Source organism: Heterodontus francisci, chromosome 42, assembly GCF_036365525.1.
Source record: "Heterodontus francisci isolate sHetFra1 chromosome 42, sHetFra1.hap1, whole genome shotgun sequence".
NCBI lineage: Eukaryota > Metazoa > Chordata > Chondrichthyes > Heterodontiformes > Heterodontidae > Heterodontus > Heterodontus francisci.
Window position 1 is genome coordinate 29,799,844 of NC_090412.1, and position 21,305 is coordinate 29,821,148.

Sequence of the window (21,305 nt, forward strand, 5' to 3'; positions counted from 1 at the left end):
TATGGCCAGACTTACGGACTCTGAATATTGTTAAAAGAAAACGACTATTGACGTTGGTTCTGACTAAATTCAACAGGTTTTCTTAAGTCCAACAGGTTGTAAGGAAGAAAGTAAAAAAGGAAGACATGAAGAAACCAGAAAGATCTGCACATCCTCAGAAATGAAAGAGAGAGAGAAAAAAACAACCGCTCTCAGAACACTGATACAGTGAAAGGCTGCTAAGATTTTAACCCAGTTTGAAGGCTCATGCTTTGCGGAAAAGACGAACAGGGTCACCAGAGACTGCCTTATTAACAGAAGATCAGTCAAGTGTGTTCGGAAGAAGTGAGTGAAGAGGACATTGGTTTTGTTAAGGACACTGAAAGATCCAACCCATTGCAACTGGGAGGAGTTTGGTATTTAAAACTGCAAGGATACCTTTTTGATTGGAACACTGTGTAATGTATAAATGTGGTGTGGCATTTTCAAGTGTGATAAGTGGTTAGCACCGCAGTGGTTAGCACCGCAGCCTCACAGCTCCAGCGACCCGGGTTCAATTCTGGGTACTGCCTGTGTGGAGTTTGCAATTTCTCCCTGTGTCTGCGTGGGTTTCCTCCCGGTGCTCCGGTTTCCTCCCACATGCCAAATACTTGCAGGTTGATAGGTTAATTGGCCATTATAAATTGCCCCTAGTATAGGTAGGTGGTAGGGAAATACAGGGACAGGTGGGGATGTGGTAGGAATATGGAATTAGTGTAGGGTTAGTGTAGTGGGTGGTTGATGGTCGGCACAGACTCGGTTGGCCGAAGGGCCTGTTTCAGTGCTGTATCTCTAAACTAAACTAAACTAATAAGTTCATGGGAAATACCTTTGTAATTTTGTGTATTAGCAACATACTAAGTACTGATTAGTTCATGTTAATTTTTAGTTTAGTTGTTATGATAAAAGTCTTAAAACATGAACTCTTGTCATGTAATCCTTTAATTGATCTGGGGAGATCATATCTTTTGTTTCAAAGTTAACACTCTCAACCGATGTCGTAACAAATTGGGGGCTCGGGTCTGGGATATGAATTCAGAGGCTGTAAAACGGGTACATTGGAATTTGCTAGAATTTAAATGAACACGATTTCGCAATTACTTCTGCTGTACTCAAAGAAAAGTCAGCATGCTTACTTTTAACGCCTTTGTGTAGAGAGAAGATTTGACCCTTAATAATTTAACATAGTTAACAGTGGATGTGTTAATAGCTATAGCAGAGCAAGTGGGGTTAGTTTAAAATCAAAAGCTAAAAAGGCAGAAAATGGTGAAGTATTGGCTTGGCATTTTAACCTTGGGGAAGAAAAGAGTGATCTTGGTAGCTCTCAGATTGAGTTAGCTAGAATTCATAGAACATAGAACAGTACAGCACAGTACAGGCCCTTCGGCCCACGATGTTGTGCCGAACCTTTAACCTACTCTAAGATCAAACTACCTACATACCCTTCATTCCACTATTATCCATGTACCTATCCAAGAGTCGCTTAAATGTCCCTAATGTATCTGCTTCTACTACCACCGCTGGCAGTGCATTCCACACACCCACCACTCTCTATGTAAAGAACCTACCTCTGACATCTCCCCAAAACCTTCCTCCAATCACCTACAAATTATGCCCCCTGGTGATAGCCCTTTCCACCCTGGGAAAAAGTCTCTGGCTATCCACTCTATCTATGCCTCTCATCATCTTGTACCCCTCTATCAAGTCACCTCTCATCCTTCTTCGCTCCAATGAGAAAAGCCCTAGCTCCCTCAACCTTTCTTCGTAATACATGCCCTCCAGTCCAGGCAACATCCTGGTAAATCTCCTCTGCACCCTCCCTAAAGCTTCCACATCCTTCCTATAATGAGGCGACCAGAACTGAACACAATATTCCAAATGTGGTCTAACCAGGGCTTTATAGAGCTGCAGCATAACCTCTCGGCTCTTAAACTCAATCCCCCTGTTAATGAAAGCCAACACACCATATGCTTTCTTAACAACCCTATCAACTTGGGTGGCAACTTTGAGCGATCTATGGACATGGACCCCAAGATCCCTCTGTTCCTCCACACTACCAAGAATCCTGTCTTTAAGCCTGTATTCTGCATTCAAATTCGACCTTCCAAAATGAATTCAGTTACAAATGAGGCAAGTGGAACTTGAAAAAGAAGGAAAAAAAGACACTTACAACTTGAATTGAAAAAGCTTGAGCTCAGAAGAAAAATAGACTTACAGAAAGAGAAGCCAGGAAATTTGCAATGGACAAAGAAAAGCTTAGGTTCAATGAACAGGAAGGTTTGAGGATGAATTTAATTCAACTCCGCAATAAATGGTGGCTCAGCCAGCAATGCCCACATCCCACAAAAATAAATTTTTTAAAAAGTGGTGTTTTATAGGTGGTATAGGTCAATGAGCAAGACTTTTGAGACCCTTAAGGAAGTAATCCTAATATCCTATAGAGGAATTTAAAAATAGTGCCCCGCCTGGAATAAGGTCCTACCTGAAAGGACATAAAGTTGGTAAAATAAGGGATGCTGCACGAATTGATGCACAAAAAGCAGTTACAGGCCTCAGTTTGGAAGCTTTCAGAGAAGTTGGAGAGATAGGAAGGTTGAAAAGAGATTTGGTTTTGGTGAGCGATACAGGCAATCCTCAGAGTAGTAAAAAGATAATCAGGAGACCAGGGTTGAGTCAAAAGGACCAATGTGTTATTTTTGTAATAAAAGAGGGCATGTGAAATCAGAATTCTAGAAGTTAAAAGCCAAACCTGCGGTAGGTTTGCCAGAAACCTGTACTGAAAAGGATGCCCCAAGAGGAGGCACTACTGACAATCCAGTGAATTTGACTAAGGAGGTGTTCTCCCCTGTATGCCGATGAATTAAATCAGGTGTCTGAAGATTATAGAAGCTTTGTGTTCAAGAGTAAGGTGTCCCCATATCCATCTGGTGAAGCAGGCAAGCCGATCATGCTGCTTAGAGATACAGGGGCAACCCAGTCATTAATGGTAGCAAGGGATGTGAATTTTCCTCCAAGTAGTTTAATGAATGAGAAAGTCCTAGTGCAGGGGACAGAGGGAGTTTTTTTTACCCATTCCATTATATAAGGTTAATTTATAATGCGATTTAGTCACTGGTCCTGTAACAGTGGGAATCGTCCCTGAATTGCATATTGAAGGGGTGGATTTGGATACTACATGCACAAGAGTACAGCAGAAATTAGAACCAGGGTAGGTAAAAATGGTAAAAAGTCAAAGATTAAGACTCTTTATCTGAATGCACGTAGCATTTGTAACAAGATAGATGAGCTGACGGCACAGATAGAAATAAATGAGTATGATTTGATAGCTATCACTGAGCTTTGGTTGCAGATGACCAGGACTGGAATCTAAATGTTCATGGATATTCAACGTTCCAGAAGAATAGGCAGAAAGGAAAAGGAGGTGCGGTAGCTTTGTTATTAATGGAAGGGATCAGTGCAGTTGTGAGTAATGATATAGGTGTAATAGATCATGATGTAGAATCAGTTTGGGTGGAAATAAGGAGCAGCAAGGGAAAGAATTCACGGGTGGGAGTGGTCTATAGGCCCCCGAAGAGTTGCCTCTCTGTAGGACAAGATATTAATCAGGAAATAATGTGGAGGCATGTAAGAAGGGCACTGCAATTATCATAGGTGATTTTAACCTGCATATAGACTGGACAAATCAAATTGGCAAGGGTAGCATGGAAGATGAATTTGTAGTGTGCCTCAGGGTTTGTTACTTAGAGCAATATGTTGCAGAACCTACCCGGGAACAGGTTATTTTAGATTTGGTATTGTGTAATGAGGTAGGATTAATAAGAGATCTCATAGTTAAGGATCCTTTAGGGGGAAGCAATCATAACATGGTAGAATTTCAAATACAGTTTGAGGGTGAGCAACTCATGTCTCAAACCAGTTTCTTCAACTTAAACAAGGGCAATTACAGAAGTATGAAGAAAGAGTTGTCTAAAGCGGGCTGGGAAGATAGACTACAGTGGAATTCAGTAGATGAGCAGTGGCAGACTTTTAAGCAGATATTTCATAACACTCAGCAAACATTTATTCCAGTCAGAAGGAAGGACTCGAAGAGAACGATGAGCCACCCGTGGATAACAAAGGAAGTTAAGGAGAGTATCAAATCAAAAGCAAAGGCATATAATGTGGCGAAAACGAGTGGTAGGCCAGAGGATTGGGAAGTTTTTAGAAACCAGCAGCAGATGACTAAATAAACTAAAAAAGAGGGAGAAAATTGATTATGAAAGTAAATTGGCAAGAAATATATAAAAAAAGTAAGAGCTTCTATGGGTATATTAGAAGGAAGAGAGTAGCTAAAGTAAGTGTGGGGCCCTTAGAGGATGAGAATGGGGAATTAATAACAGGGAAATGGCAGATAATTTAAACCAATATTTTGCATCAGTCTTCACGGTGGAGGACACTATAAACATCCCAACAATAATAGATGAACAAGGTGCAAATAGGAGGGAGGAATTTGTAACAATCTCCAACACAAGGGAAAAGGTGCTGGACAAAATGATGGGACTAAAGGCAGACAAGTCGCCAGGACCTGATGGCCTGCACTCAAGAGTTTTAAAAGAAGTGGCTGCAGAGATTTGAAAACTGCTAATGTGGCACCCCTATTCAAGAAAGGAGGCAGACAGAAAGGAGGAAACTATAGACCAGTTAGCTTGACATCAGTCATTGGGAAAATGCTCGAGTCGATTATTAAGGAAGAAATAGCAGGACATTTAGAAAAACATAATGCAATCAAACAGAGTCAACATGGTTTTATGAAAGGGAAATCATGTTTGACAAATTTGTTAGAGTTCTTTGAGGATATAACATCCCCAGCATATACACCCTACTGAGCCAGCGGCGCTTGAGATGGCTTGGCCATGTGAACCGCACGGAAGATGGCAGGATCCTCAAGGACACATTGTACAGCGAGCTCATCACTGGTATCAGCCTCACTGGTTGTCCATGTCTCTGCTTTAAAGACATCTGCAAACACGACATGAAGACATTGACCACAAGTCGTGGGAGTCAGTTGCCAGTGATCGCCTGAGCTGGCGGACAGCCATAAAGGCGGGGCTAAAGAGTGGCGAGTCAACGAGATTTAGCTGTTGACAGGCAAAAAGACAGAAACGCAAGGAGAGAGCCAACTGTGTAACAGCCCTGACAAACAATTTTATCTGCAGCGCCTGTGGAAGAGTCTATCACTCTAGAATTGGCCTTTATAGCCACTCCAGGCGCTGCTTCATAAACCACTGACCACCTCCAGGAGCTTGTCTCTCGAGACAAGGAAGCCAAAGAAGAAGATAACAAGCAGAGTGGATAAAGGTGAACCAGTAGATGTTGTGTATTTGGATTTTCAGAAGGCGTTTGATAAGGTGACACATAAAAGGTTATTGCACAAAATAGGAGCTCAGGGTATTGGGGGTAATGTGTTGGCATGGATTGAGGATTGGCTAACACACAGAAGGCAGAAAGTCGGGATCAATGGGTCTTTTTCAGGTTGGAAAGCCGTAACTAGTGGGGTGCCACAAGGATTGGTCCTAGGGCCACAGCTATTTACTATCTACATTAATGACTTAGAGGAAGGGACAGAGTGTAGTGTATCCAAATTTGTTGACGATACAAAAATAGGTGGGAAGGCACGTTGTGATGAAGACACAAAGAATCTGCAAAGGGATATAGATAGGTTAAGTGAGTGGGCAAAAATGTGGCAGATGGTGTTCAATGTGGGAAAGTGTGAGGTAATCAACTTTGGTAGGAAGAATAAAAAGGCAGATTATTATTTAGATGGAGAAAGACTACAAAATACTGCAGTACAGAGGGATCTGGGTGTTCTTGTGCATGAAACACAAAAGGTTAGCATGCAGGTGCAGCAAGTAATTTGGAAGGCAAATGGAATTTTGGCCTTAATTGCTAGGGGGTTAGAGTTTAAAAATAGGGTGGTTGTTGGTGGCACAGACTCGGTGGGCTGAAGGGCTTGTTTCAGTGCTGCATCTTAAAATAAAATTTAAAAAAAGGATTAAACAAGATGAGAAAGAATCAGTGGTTATAAAGGACAAGCTGGATTTATTTATTTATTTTATTTAGAGATACAGCTCTGAAACAGACCCTTCGGCCCACCGAGTCTGTGCCGACCATCAACTACCCATTTATACAAATCCTTCATTAATCCCATTACCCTCTGACATCTCCACCTTCCCTCAATTCCCCTACCACCTACCTATACTAGGGGCAATTTATAATGGCCAATTTACCTATCAACCTGCAAGTCTTTAGCTGTGGGAGGAAACCGCAGCACCCAGCAAAATCCCACGCAGTCACAGGGAGAACTTGCAAACTCCGCACAGGCAGTACCCGGAATTGAACCCAAGTCGCTGGAGCTGTGAGGCTGCGGTGCTAACCACTGCGCCACTGTGCCGCCCTAAAATCCGGCTGTCTAAAATCACAGTGAAATTTTGAGAACTGCCCATGAGATTCCAGTAGGAGGTCAGTTGGGGTATTCGGAAGACACAGGCTAGGGTAATGATGAATTTTTACTGGCCGAAGCTGCACAGGAATGCGGCCGACTTCTGTAAGACATGCCACACATCAGATGATTGGGAAGCCACAGCCTTCGATTAAGCCAGCACCATTAATACTGATAGCTGTTTTTGACTAACGTCAGGTCACAAGTTTCTCCCAACCATTATGGATTTGCCCACTCAGTTTCCAGAGGCAATACCCTTGAAAAAGACAGCGAAAATTGTGACTGAGGGGTTGATTCAGTTTTTCACTCAATACGGGTTGCTAGAAGAAATTCAGTAAGACCAGGGGTCAAAATTCATGTTTCAAGAGATCATGTGTAATTTGGGAGTGAGACAGCTCAAATCATCTGCTGAGAAACAGCAACGGGCAGAAAACGTTGGTGGGGGTTGTATACAGACCCCCAAACAGCAGTGATGTAGAGGATGGCATTAAACAGGAAATTAGAGACACATGCAATAAGGGTGCAACTGTAATTATGGGTGATTTTAATCTACATATAGATTGGGCAAACCAAATTAGCAATAATACTGTAAAGGAGAAGTTCCTCGAGTGCGTACGTTATGGTTTTTTGGACCAATAGGTTGAGGAACCAACTAGAGAGAAGGCCATCCTAGTCTGGCTATTGTGTAAAGAGAAAGGATTAGTTAACAATCTTGTTGTGCGGGGTCCCTTGGGGAAGAGCGACCATAACATAATAGAATTCTTCATTGAGATGGAGAGTGAGAGAGTTGATTCTGAGACTAGGGTCCTGAATCTAAATAAAGGAAACTATGAAGGTATGAGGCGCGAGTTGGCTATGATAGATTGTGGAACCTTACTTAAAGGGTTGTCAGTGGATAGGCAATGGCTAGCATTTAAAGAGCGCATGGATGAATTACAACAATTGTTCATGCCTGTCTGGTGCAAAAATAAAAAAGGAAGGGGGGCTCAACCGTGGCTTACAAAAGAAATTAGGGATAGTATTAGATCCAAGGAGATGAAATATAAAATAGCCAGAACATGCAGCAAACCCGAGGGTTGGGAGCAGTTCATAATTCAGCAAAGGAGGACAAAAAGATAGATTAACAAGGGGAAAATAGAGTTTGAGAGTAAGCTTGCAGAGAACATAAAAACTGACTGTAAAAGCTTCCATGTGAAGACAAAAAGATTAGTGAAGACAAATGTGGGTCCCTTACAGTCAGAAATGGGGGAATTTATAATGGGGAACAAAGAAATGGCAGACCAATTAAATACATACTTTGGTTCTGTCTTCACAAAGGAGGACACAAATTACCTCCCAGAAATGTTGGGGAACATAGGGTCTAGTGAGAAGGAGGAACTGTATGAAATCAGTATTAGCAGGGAAATGGTGTTACGGAAATTGATGGGATTGAAGGCCGATAAATCCCCAGGGCCTGATAATCTACATCTCAGAGTACTTAAGGAAGTGGCCCTAGAAACAGTAGATGCATTGCTGGTCATTTTTCAAAATTCTATAGACTCTGGAACAGTTCCAATGGATTGGAGGGTAGCTAATGTAACCCCACTATTTAAAAACGGAGGTAGAGAGAAAACAGGGAATTATAGACTGGTTAGCCTGACATTAGTAGTGGGGAAAATGCTAGAGTCCATTATAAAAGATGTAATAGCAGAGCACCTGGAAAACAATGACAGGATCGGACAAAGTCAACATGGATTTACGAAAGGGAAATCATGATTGACAAATCTACTGGAATTTTTTGAGGATGTAACTAGTAGAATAGATAAGGGAGAACCAGTGGATATGGTGTATTTGGACTTTCAGAAGGCTTTCGATAAGGTCCCACATAAGAGATTAGCGTGCAAAATTACAGCACATGGAATTGGGGATAAGGTACTGACATGGATACAGAACAGGTTAGCAGACAGGAAACAAAGAGTAGGAATAAAGAGGTCTTTTTCCGAGTGGCAGGCAGTGACTAGTGGGGTACCGCAGGAATCAGTGCTAGGACCCCAGCTATTCACAATATATATTCATGATATAGATGAGGGAATTAAATGTATTATATCCAAGTTTGCAGATGACACAAAGCTGGGTGGGAGTGTGAGCTGTGAGGAGGATGCAGAGAAGCTCCAGTGTGATTTGGACAGGTTGAGTGAGTGGGCAAATACATGGCAGATGCAGTATAATGTGGATAAATGTGAGGTTATCCATTTTGGTGGCAAAAACAGAAAGGCAGATTATCTGAACGGCAATAGATTGGGAAAGGGGGAAGTGCAGTGAGACCTGGGTGTCCTTGTGCACCAGTCGCTGAAAGTAAGCATGCTGATGCAGCAGGCAGTTAAGACGACAAATGGTATGTTGGCCTTCATAGCGAGAGGATTCGAGTACAGGAGCAAGGATGTCTTGCTACAATTATACGAGGCCTTGGTGAGACCACATCTGGAGTACTGTGTGCAGTTTTGGTCTCCTTATCTGAGGAAGGATGTTCTTGCTATGGAGGGAGTGCAGAGAAGGCTCACCAGACTAATTCCTGGGATGGCAGGACTGACGTATGAAGAGAGATTGGGTCGATTAGGCTTGTATTCGCTAGAGTTCAGAAGAATGAGAGGGGATCTCATCGAAACCTACAAAATTCTAACAGGACTGGACAAACTAGATGCAGGAAGGATGTTCCCGATGGCGAGGGAGTCCAGGAGCAGGGGTCACAGTCTAAGGATAAGGGGTAAGCCATTTAGGACTAAGATGAGGAGAGATTTCTTCACCTGTGGTGAACCTGTGGAATTCTCCACCAAGGAAAGGAGTTGAAGCCAAATCATTAAATATATTCAAGAAAGAGTTAGATATAGTTCTTAGGGCTAATGGGATCAAGGAATAGAGGAAGAAAGTGGGAACAGGTGACTGAGTTTGGATAATCAGCCATGATCGTATTGAATGGCGGAGTAGGCTCGAAGGGCCGAATGGCCTACTCCTGCTCCTATTTTCTATGTTTCTATGTTACCCGCAGTCACAAGGTGCTATAGAAAGATATCACCAAACCCTAAAGAGTTTGATAAAGGCTTATTGTTTTGAGTATCCCCATGTTTGGGATATTTTCATCATTTGCCACCAGGGACACATCAAATGAATCTATTGGCTTCTGTCCATTTGAATTGGTCTACGGGCATGAGGTTAGGGGTCCCCTTAAACTCATTAAGGAGAGATTTTAAGCACAGGAAGAGGAAACTGCCCTCCTAGATTATGTGTCAAGAGTTTCAAGAGAAATTCTCAAGAGCTTGTGTGATGGCTGGAGAACATCTCAAGGTTTCTCAGCAAGTGTTGAAAACCTAAGGCATGTAGTTTTCAACTTGGAGACAAGGTGTTAGTTTTGTTGCCTTTGACTGGGGAACCAGTGAAAGCTAGGTTCAGTGGACCTTACTTCATTAAGAGGAAGGGCAGTGAGGTGAACTCTTTGTTTAGTACCCTAGACAGACAGAAAAGTCATCGGGTGTGTCACATGAATATGTTGAAAACATACTATGACCGGGAACATTGTCGGCCAGTAAATGTATGCCAAATGACAGAAGACGAGAATAAGGATAGTGTTACTTTTAACGTGCTGGATAGAGAGGCACAGACCAAGAACTCTCAAATTGAACCCTTTGTGGTGAAACTGGCAAACACCTTAATGTGAGAAAATTTAGGCACAGTTCCACACTATTTTTCTGAGCAACATAAAAAGGACATAGCTGAGCTGTTAAAAAAATTTAAAGCAGTACGTGCAGATAAGTCTGGTCGAACTCCTCTGGCCATTCATGGGGCTGATGTAGGGACAATTACACCCATTAAACAGAACCCTTACTGACTCAACCCTGACAAATTGGTTCAAGTCAGAGAAGAGGTTCAGTATATGCTAAAGAATTATATAACTGAACCCAGTCAAAGCAGCTGGAGTTCTCCAGTTGTACTGGTACCAAAATCAGACTGCTCCAAAAGATTTTGTATTGATTATCGAAAGTCAATGCAGTGACTAAAACAGACTCTTATCCAATCCCACGACTTGAGGATTGTATTGACAGTGAGGAATTCAGCCTTTTTTTTGGTAAGATTGATTTACTGAAAGGATATTGGCAAGTTCCCTTGACTGATCACACTAAAGAGGTTCCTGCCTTTGGGATCGTAGATGGCCTATTTCAGTGTAAGATCACGCCGTTTGATATGAAAAATGCACCGGCCACATTTCAAAGATTGACTAACCAGGTGATTGCTGGACTAAGAATTGTGCTGTTATTTTTAATGATCTGTTGGTATACAGTGACACTTGAAAAGATCAAGTGGAACACTTAAAGGCTCCATTCGAAAAGTTGGAGAAAGCCAATTCAGTAATGAACTTAGCAAAGAGGGAGTTTGCCAAGGCTAAGGTCACCTATTTGAGGCATGTCATGGGTCAAGGTCAAGTGTTTCCTAGAGAGAGTAAGGTTCAGGCGATAATAGACTTTTCAGTCCCCAAGACAAAAAAAGGAGATACAACGATTCCTAGGGATGTGTGGGTTCTACCAAAATTTTGTTCCTAACTTCCGTACAGTAGTACATTAGTACACTAATGAATTTATTAAAGAAAAACATGAAGGTCAAGTGAACAGAATCGTGCCAAAATTGCATTTGAAAAATTAAAGGCCATTTTGATAAATGAACCTGTCCTAGCAGCACCAAAATTTAGCAAGCCCTTTAAAGTAGCTAGGTAGCCAAGGGGAAATAGCCATTTTTTTTTCTTATTCATTCATGGGATGTGGGCTTTGCTGGCTAGGCCAGCATTTATTGCCCATGCCTAATTGTCCTTGAACTGAGTGGCCTGCTGGGCCATTTCAGAGGACATTTAAGAGTCAACCACATTGCTGAGAGTCTGCAGCCACATGTAGGACAGACCAGGTAAGGATGAAAGATTTCCTTCCTTAAAGGACATTAGTGAACCAGATGGGTATTTATACGGACCATAACCCATTAAGGTTTTTAGAAAAATTCAAGACCAAGAACGCCAGATTATTCTGGTGGAGCTTAACTTATCAACCATTTACCCTAAAGATTGTACATGTAATTGCAGATGCTCTGTCCAGAATTTAAAGAAAGGGCATAATGAAGGAAAACAACTTGGAGAGATGAAAATACTGTTGTTACTTGTGTAAAATGTAAATGATTGGAATGTTTACAATGTTATATGTTGATAATGTTGTAGAAAAATCATTACTGCAGTAATGTCTGCCCAGAGAGAAGCCAAGCGGTCTTGGTTACCATGACACAAGGAACCCAGATCAAAGGCCGTTTTGAAAACTGAGTGCAAGGTTATAACAATAAAAGCAAAATATTGTGGATGCTGGAAATCTGAAAGAAAAACAAGAAATGCTGGAAATACTCAGCAGGTCTGGCAGCATCTGTGGAGAAAGAGGCAGAGTTAACGTTTCAGGTCAGTGACCCTTTTTCAGAACTGGCAAATATTAGAAATGTGAAAGGTAATAAGCAAGTAAAGTGGGGATGGGAAAAGAGATAACAAAGGACAAGGTGTAAATAGGACAGAATAGCTGACCAGAAGGTCATGGAGCAAAGACAAACAATATGTTAATGGTGTGTTGAAAGACAAAGCATTAGTACAGATAGGGTGTTAACGGAATGAAAAATTGAACAGCCACAAGTACAAACATGAAAAAAAACAGTGGGTCACCAGAAATTGCCTTATTAACAGAAGACCAATCAAGTGTGCTTGGAAGAAGTGAGTGAAGAGGACATTGGCTTTGTTAAGGACGCTGGAAGATCCAACCACTGCAAATGGAAGTAGTTTGGGACCTTGAACTGCAAGGATACCTTTTTGATGAGGACACTGTGTAACATATAAATGTGGTGTGATATTTTCAAGTGTTTCAATAAGTTATTGGGAAATACCTTTCTCTGTAATTTATTGTATGAGCTTCCGAAGACCTGTTTAGTTCATGTTGATTTTTAGTTTAGTTTTTATAGTAAAAGTCTTAAAACGTGAAATCTTGTCATGTAATCCTCATAATCGGTCTGGGGAGTTCATATCTCGTCTTAAAGTTAACACTCTCAACTAAGAATGTAACATTTACTGCAAGTTAGGATACGGACAGCTCAAATTTACATGCAGTAAAGGTTGTGTTCGATAAGGTGCTATATAGGAGGCTTTTGATAAAGTTTGTTGCTTTTCTGTCTGGAGGGATGTGAGTACTGGCGCTCCTCAGGGATTAGTGTTAAGATCACTGTTTTAATTAATATATGTAAATGGTCTGGATTGATATAGGGTAACACAATAGCAACATTTGCAACACTAAAAAGATAGTTAAAGTGGTTAACTGAAAGAGAACTGTAAGTCACTGTAAGAACTGTAAGAAACAATAGTAGACACAAATATTCAAGATTCTTAACAGAACAGATATATATGAGATGGTCATAAACTTTAGTACCAGGAACAGAACTCTTAAGAGGAAAGATGCACAGTTTAGGATGGACTATTTTATGCTGAGTGGTCAACATGAAAGGGAGTGGAGGTACAATGAAGTGAGAGAATCTAAGGGAGAATTTGAGAGATCTAAGGTGGAATGACTGATGAAGCCATTAATTTTGGGAGCTGCCAGCTGCATTCTGGAATGTTTTCCAGTTCTATACTTCCCTACGTTCTACACTGTCATACATTGTACTTACAGCCGTATTCCCTGCACCACATCATCAATGGATCCAACTGGAGTTCCAGAGTGGAATAAACTGGAATGTATTGGGTGGAGTGTCCGAGGAGGATTGCGTCTTCGTGCAGAATGGACAGAGTGGGGCAGAGAGGAAACACTATGCTCCTGCAGATGGTTCGTACGAAAACGGTTTGAAGAGGTGGTGCTTGAACGTGGTCGTAGAACAGGTCGCTCATCTGGATCCCTGTAATCAAGTTCACCATAAAACACCATCAACAATCCATCTGTCACCTCCTTCTCCTTCTCCCCACACACATACCTCAACTCCCAAGACTGCCCCACTCTTCCTTCACTGCCAATAACACAACCCCAGATGTGTCAGCAATATATGAGAACACATGTTTGGAGATCTATGTGCTGCGTTACAGTGCAAGAACCAACAGGTCAAATGTTACCGACATTGCAGCTCAGCATCAATCCTGTCCCAGTCTGAAACAGCAGTAAACAGCATTGCCAAAATGTTTTACTTAAGTATACATGTTTAAATTGCAGATTTTTAAAAAAAATCAAGAATCTCTCTCCAAACTTACATGGTACAGTCCATCCAGAAGTTGCCACTGCTTATAGTTGTTTTTTGAGTTCTAGATAGTAAAACAAATAAAATAAGTGCAGCTGCTGCAAATATTTATAATACGTTACAAACTATAAAGACCTGCTTTGAGACACTGCCACTCATGTCTGTCACCACTAGTCGAGTTTCTCCTCAATCTTGCCTGTGTTTGATTCTTACTGTAATTGCTGACTGTACTTGTGAAGAAGGAATTTTCCTCCACACAAGATCAGGGGGCAGGTTGTTCAACCTTGCCCGTCTAAGAGCGAAGTCCAAAGTACGGAAAGTCCTCATCAGAGAACTCCTCTTTGCTGACGATGCTGCTTTAACATCTCACACTGAAGAATGCCTGCAGAGTCTCATCGACAGGTTTGCGTCTGCCTGCAATGAATTTGGACTAACCATCAGCCTCAAGAAAACGAACATCATGGGGCAGGATGTCAGAAATGCTCCATCCATCAATATTGGCGACCACGCTCTGGAAGTGGTTCAAGAGTTCACCTACCTAGGCTCAACTATCACCAGTAACCTGTCTCTAGATGCAGAAATCAACAAGCGCATGGGTAAGGCTTCCACTGCTATGTCCAGACTGGCCAAGAGAGTGTGGGAAAATGGCGCACTGACACGGAACACAAAAGTCCGAGTGTATCAGGCCTGTGTCCTCAGTACCTTGCTCTACGGCAGCGAGGCCTGGACAACGTATGCCAGCCAAGAGCGACGTCTCAATTCATTCCATCTTCGCTGCCTTCGGAGAATACTTGGCATCAGGTGGCAGGACTATATCTCCAACACAGAAGTCCTTGAAGCGGCCAACACCCCCAGCTTATACACACTACTGAGTCAGCGGCGCTTGAGATGGCTTGGCCATGTGAGCCGCATGGAAGATGGCAGGATCCCCAAAGACACATTGTACAGCGAGCTCGCCACTGGTATCAGACCCACCGGCCATCCATGTCTCCATTATAAAGACGTCTGCAAACGTGACATGAAATCGTGTGACATTGATCACAAGTCGTGGGAGTCAGTTGCCAGCATTCGCCAGAGCTGGCGGGCAGCCATAAAGACAGGGCTAGATTGTGGCGAGTCGAAGAGACTTAGTAGTTGGCAGGAAAAAAGACAGAGGCGCAAGGGGAGAGCCAACTGTGCAACAGCCCCAACAAACAAATTTCTCTGCAGCACCTGTGGAAGAGCCTGTCACTCCAGAATTGGCCTTTATAGCCACTCCAGGCGCTGCTTCACAAACCACTGACCACCTCCAGGCGCGTATCCATTGTCTCTCGAGATAAGGAGGCCCAAAAGAAAGAAACTTGTGGTAGATAGTCTATTCATAGTAAATGTAGCTTGTGCTTTCAAAATTAGCTGGTATATGCTTTTACCTTGTTTGTGATAACAAAGAACAAAGAAAATTACAGCACAGAAACAGGCCCTTCGGCCCTCCAAGCCTGCGCCGATCCAGATCCTCTCTCTAAACCTGTCGCCTATTTTCTAAGGGTCTGTATCTCTTTGCTTCCTGCCCATTCATGTATCTGTCTAGATACATCTTAAAAGCCGCTATCGTGCCCGCGTCTACCACCTCCGCCGGCAACGCATTCCAGGCACCCACCACCCGCTGCGTAAAGAACTTTCCACGCATATCCCCCCTATACTTTTCCCCTCTCACTTTGAACTCGTGACCTCTAGTAATTGAATCCCCCACTCTGGGAAAAAGCTTTTTGCTATCCACCCTGTCTATACCTCTCATGATTTTGTACACCTCAATCAGGTCCCCCCTCAACCTCCGTCTTTCTAATGAAAATAATCCTAATCTACTCAGCCTCTCTTCATAGCTAGCACCCTCCATACCAGGCAACATCCTGGTGAACCTCCTCTGCACCCTCTCCAAAGCATCTACATCCTTTTGGTAATGTGGCGACCAGAACTGCACGCAGTATTCCAAATGTGGCCGAACCAAAGTCTTATACAACTGTAACATGACCTGCCAACTCTTGTACTCAATACCCCGTCCGATGAAGGAAAGCATGCCGTATGCCTTCTTGACCACTCTATTGACCTGCGTTGCCACCTTCAGGGAACAATGGACCTGAACACCCAAATCTCTCTGTACATCAATTTTCCCCAGGACTTTTCCATTTACTGTATAGTTCACTCTTGAATTGGATCTTCCAAAATGCATCACCTCGCATTTGCCCTGATTGAACTCCATCTGCCATTTCTCTGCCCAACTCTCCAATCTATCTATATTCTGCTGTATTCTCTGACAGTCCCCTTCACTATCTGCTACTCCACCAATCTTAGTGTCGTCTGCAAACTTGCTAATCAGACCACCTATACTTTCCTCCAAATCATTTATGTATATCTCAAACAACAGTGGTCCCAGCACGGATCCCTGTGGAACACCACTGGTCACACGTCTCCATTTTGAGAAACTCCCTTCCACTACTACTCTCTGCCTCCTGTTGCCCAGCCAGTTCTTTATCCACCTAGCTAGTACACCCTGGACCCCATGTGACTTCACTTTCTCCATCAGCCTACCATGGGGAACCTTATCAAACGCCTTACTGAAGTCCATGTATATGACATCTACAGCCCTTCCCTCATCAATCAACTTTGTCACTTCCTCAAAGAATTCTATTAAGTTGGTAAGACATGACCTTCCCTGCACAAAACCATGTTGCCTATCACTGATAAGCCCATTTTCTTCCAAATGGGAATAGATCCTATCCCTCAGTATCTTCTCCAGCAGCTTCCCTACCACTGACGTCAGGCTCACCGGTCTATAATTACCTGGATTTTCCCTGCTACCCTTCTTAAACAAGGGGACAACATTAGCAATTCTCCAGTCCTCCGGGACCTCACCCATGTTTAAGGATGCTGCAAAGATATCTGTTAAGGCCCCAGCTATTTCCTCTCTCGCTTCCCTCAGTAACCTGGGAGAGATCCCATCCGGACATGGGGACTTGTCCACCTTAATGCCTTTTAGAATACCCAACACTTCCTCCCTCCTTATGCCGACTTGACGTAGAGTAATCAAACATCTGTCCCTAACCTCATGTCCCTCTCCTTGGTGAATACCGATGCAAAATATATCAAAGAAAAACTATGCGATCAGGTTGCATAACCTGTATTGCTTGTATTCTCAAGTATAGAAGGTTGAGGGGTGATTTGATTAAAGTATTTAAAATGATTATGGAGTCAATAGGGTAGGTATGGAGAAACTACTTCCTCTGCTGGCAGAATCCAGAACACGGAAGTATAATCTTGAAATTAGAGCCAAGGCATACAGGAGTGAAACAAGGAAGCACTTTTCACATTTTTCAAAGCATTGTGGAAAGTCTGGAACTCACTTCCCGAAAAATGCTGTGGATGCTGTGTCACTACAAATCTTCAACACAAAGATCGATATTTTTTGTTATGTGTAGGATATGGAACCAAGATGGGTAAATGAAGTTGAGATACAGATCAGCCATGATCTAACTGAACTGTGAAATAGACTTGAGGGTCTGAGTGGCCTATTCCTATATCTCTGTGATTGGCCAGTCTTGCTGTCAAAAATAAAACAAAGTGATTCCTAACAACGCTGGCCGCCACTAACGTCATCAGGCTGCGCTGTGGTGCGCACATGCGCAGATGGTCTCCTGCTCTCCACGCATCCGCTGCGTTCCGGCTTGCCAGGACTGGTTAAGCGCATGCACCGATGACATCATCGCATGACGTCTGCATCTTCGGACAACGTGCCTGGGCGACCTCTGTGCATGCGCTTTATGCAACGCTAACGGGTATTCACGCATGCGTCAACCTTTGGATATTCACGCATGCGTCAAACTCCGGCGCGAGTTTCTGAAAGTGGAAGGAGGAGAGGTTTTGTCAGGCATTTTGTCGCAATTATTTAGTCGTTTTGAAGATTTCAGTCTGTTTCATTTTTATCAGAAAGAGGAGATTGCTCCAAGGTAAGTTGCTCTGAAAACATTTCCATTGTCTGGGGCACTGCATGTGCTCCAGTCCCTGTTGTAAGTTGCTCTGAAAATATTTCCATTGTCTGGGGCACTGTATGTGCTGCAGTCTCTGTTGTAAGTTGCTCTGAAAATATTTCCATTGTCTGGGGCACTACATGTGCTGCAATCTCTGTTGTAAGTTGCTCTGAAAACATTTCCATTGTCTGGGGCACTGTATGTGCTGCAGTCCCTGTTGTAAGTTGCTCTGAAAACATTTCCATTGTCTGGGGCACTACATGTGCTGCAATCTCTGTTGTAAGTTGCTCTGAAAACATTTCCATTGTCTGGGGCACTGCATGTGCTCCAGTCCCTGTTGTAAGTTGCTCTGAAAACATTTCCATTGTCTGGGGCACTGCATGTGCTCCAGTCCCTGTTGTAAGTTGCTCTGAAAACATTTCCATTGTCTGGGGCACTGCATGTGCTCCAGTCCCTGTTGTAAGTTGCTCTGAAAACATTTCTATTGTCTGGGGCACTACATGTGCTCCAGTCCACTGCACTGCACTAAAATCCTTTCCATTGTCTGGGACTATGTGCAGGCAGTACATGTGCTCCAGTCCCTGTTATAAGTTGCTCTGTTCCTGCACCCATCAGAGTAGTGCACATGGACACACAGCCACCTGCTCCTGCACCCATCAGAGCAGTGCACATGGACACACAGCCACCTGCTCCTGCACCCATCAGAGCAGTGCACATGGACACATAGCCACCTGCTCCTGCACCCATCAGAGCAGTGCACATGGACACATAGCCACCTGCTCCTGCACCCATCAGAGCAGTGCACATGGACACACAGCCACCTGCTCCTGCACCCATCAGAGCAGTGCACATGGACACATAGCCACCTGCTCCTGCACCCATCAGAGCCGTGCACATGGACACACAGCCACATGTATCCCCATCCGCCCTTGAAACAACCATGCAGAGCCTTGTGAGACTCCGCAATTGCCAGCTGCTGATGTCAAGCAGAGAGGGCATCCAAAACAGTCAATAACTTGGGGAACATTCAGCAAGAGACTGAGCACTAAAAGAAACAAGCATTCCGTGTCCAGTGGTAGCACAAATGTGAATGCTCTTGCTGTGTACACAACTGGTGAGGTGGGAGTGCAGCCACACCGTTCTCCATCCTCAATATTGTTTTAGGGCAAAGGTAGATAAGAGTGAAAGAAATGGAAGGTGATGCTGACAGTAGTAGGCAGGATTAAATGGGAGCGGATGGGAAGGCGCACGAGTAGCATAACCACTAGCAGGGAACTGCTGGGCTAAATGGCCTGCTTTAGGTTCATAGTCCAAAAGAAATGTCCTTCTTTTTCCAGCCCCCTCAAATCATTCATGTTTTGCCTGAGAGCAGCATTGAACCATCACGAGATAGGGGCAGTAACATCATCCTGACTCCTACAGCTGAGGTGGGTACTAAGTGATTCATTGGCGGTGTTATCAGTACATGCCTATACTGCAGAACATAAAGCATGCTCAACAGTAATTTCATTGGAGGTGGAAAGCTCTGACACTGATGTTCTTTCCTTATTTCTTTTCATGTAAAACATGCCGTCGAGAAAACAATCCTTGAGATTTAAGGTCAGCATTCAAGCAACTGGATCATGCTGCGGAGCTTGTCACGATGTGGAAAGGAACCTTGCATTTATGGAGGTAGTGGGAACGCACATTGGGATGCGTTTGGGGAATATTCACCAAGAATAGACTGAGCTCAGACTCTTGTGACTTTGCCTTCTTCACATGGACAATACAGTAGTGGAATAGAGAGCCAAGCGTTCATTCACCACAAGGCTCTCCAGGAACAATCTCTTTAGTTCTGCATAGCAGAGACTTGGCCTGTCTGTCTCACGGGAATGCTGGCGACACAACACTCATGTATCCATGCACAGCAGTGCCTTGAATGCTTAATGTACTTAATAAAATTTCTCAATAATTAAAACTGGAATTGTTGAGGTTTTTGATGATATTTTCCGACTTTGCAACTGCACTTCAGATATTCAACTGTGGTGTGGCCTTTGGGAGAGGTGATTTGTGGGGGGAGGTGGAGAGGAGAGGGGGAGGTGGGGGGGGGGGGAGGGGAGGAGAGGGGGAGGTAGAGAGGGGAGGAGAGGGGGAGGTAGAGAGGGGAGGAGAGGGGGAGGTAGAGAGGGGAGGAGAGGGGGAGGTAGAGAGGGGAGGAGAGGGGGAGGTAGAGAGGGGAGGAGAAGGGGAGGTAGAGAGGGGAGGAGAGGGGGAGGAAGAGAGGGGAGGAGAAGGGGAGGTAGAGAGGGGGTAGGGGGAGGTAGAGAGGTGGGTGGGGGGAGAGGGGGTGTGGGGGTGTAGTGGGAGGGAGTTAAATTCAGAAGTTCCTGGAGGGGGATGCAAAAGGCAGGGACCAGACAGTTGCAATGCCTGAAGTACAGTTGAGAAGTAAGGGGGAAAGCGGCTGGATGGGGGATCTGCAGCTGGAGGGAACGGCTGGATGGAGGGGACCGGAAGCGAGAGGCCGTAGAGAGCCACGGGGAGCGAGTGGCTGAAGACCTTGGTGTCGCCGGGTGCGGGTAAGTCTTTTGACGTTGCAAATTTATGGCGCATGCGCAGAAAAACGCACCTCCCCCCCACCCCACGCCACGCTGCTGTCTCCGGCTGCTCTGCTTCCTCCATCACCAGCCCTTTCGCTCGCCCACTCGCTGGCCGCTCCGCTCCCCTCCGTCACTGGGCCGTTCGTTCGCCCACTCGCCGGCCACTCCGCTCCCCCCAGGCCCGCACCGCTCCCCTCCATCATCGGGCCGTTCGGTCGCCCACTCGCCAGCCGCTCCACTCCTACCAGGCCTGGTCCACACCACCCCCCTCCCCACGCCCCGGCACGCTCGTTCGCTGTCTCACTCCGCCATTGTGTGCTGACATGTGTTTGTTATGTTGCCTCCGTGTGATTATTTGAGCAGCGCCATCTTCAGTCCTGGCAGCTGCCTAAAGTCGCAGTCTGTGACGTGTTAGTGGCACATGCTGCATTTGCGCATGTGCCACAGCAGCGCCCCCTAGTGGTAGCATTGTTAGCAAATGCAGCCAAAATAAAAAGCGAATTCTGGGTCTTAAAGGCATGCTGGGTCTTAAAAATCCATGCTGGGCCAGGTGTACAAATTTTGCATTTAAAACGTTTTATCAATCTTGCCTGAAGAGGTGAAACATTTTAAGTACAGGATTTTTACTCAGAATCTCCCTCCAAATTTGAATAATGATTATATAAAATACTATGAGGCTCCTAATATGATATTGGCTATATGACATTGGGAGTGCTTTCCCTTTGGGACTGTAAGCAGCACTAGTACAACCATCTGACGTTGTGTTACAATAGTACAATATTACACTGACCAACTTAAAGCTATACTGCTACTAAGGGTAGGAATGGCTACAGCAAGACCAGGGCTGTGAAAAGCATCCTTCCAGGATTCAGCTTTGGTGGCCGAAATAGTGTAAAAGTCATGGCACTAGACTAATAAACTGGAGGTGGTGAGTTCAAATCCCATCACAGGAGGCAATTGTTGGAC

General features: G+C 44.1%; 1 protein-coding gene across 11 annotated transcripts in view; it reads right to left on the reverse strand.

The window, feature by feature from the left end:
• Nucleotides 1–21,305, reverse strand: part of fam149b1 (family with sequence similarity 149 member B1) — a 204,200-nt gene that overhangs the window by 92,127 nt on the left and 90,768 nt on the right. For 9 of the 11 annotated variants that reach the window (XR_010970903.1, XM_068020279.1, XM_068020278.1 and 6 more), the window contains 2 exons: nucleotides 13,773–13,823; nucleotides 13,202–13,426 (listed from right to left, as the gene is read on the reverse strand). Coding sequence is in view for 10 of the 11 variants with exons in the window: in XM_068020279.1 (XP_067876380.1) it covers nucleotides 13,202–13,426; nucleotides 13,773–13,823 (276 nt within the window). In the remaining variant the exon portion in view is untranslated. The remainder of the gene's footprint in view (nucleotides 1–13,201; nucleotides 13,427–13,772; nucleotides 13,824–21,305) is intronic. The other 2 variants (XM_068020280.1, XM_068020274.1) reach the window with 1 other exon arrangement.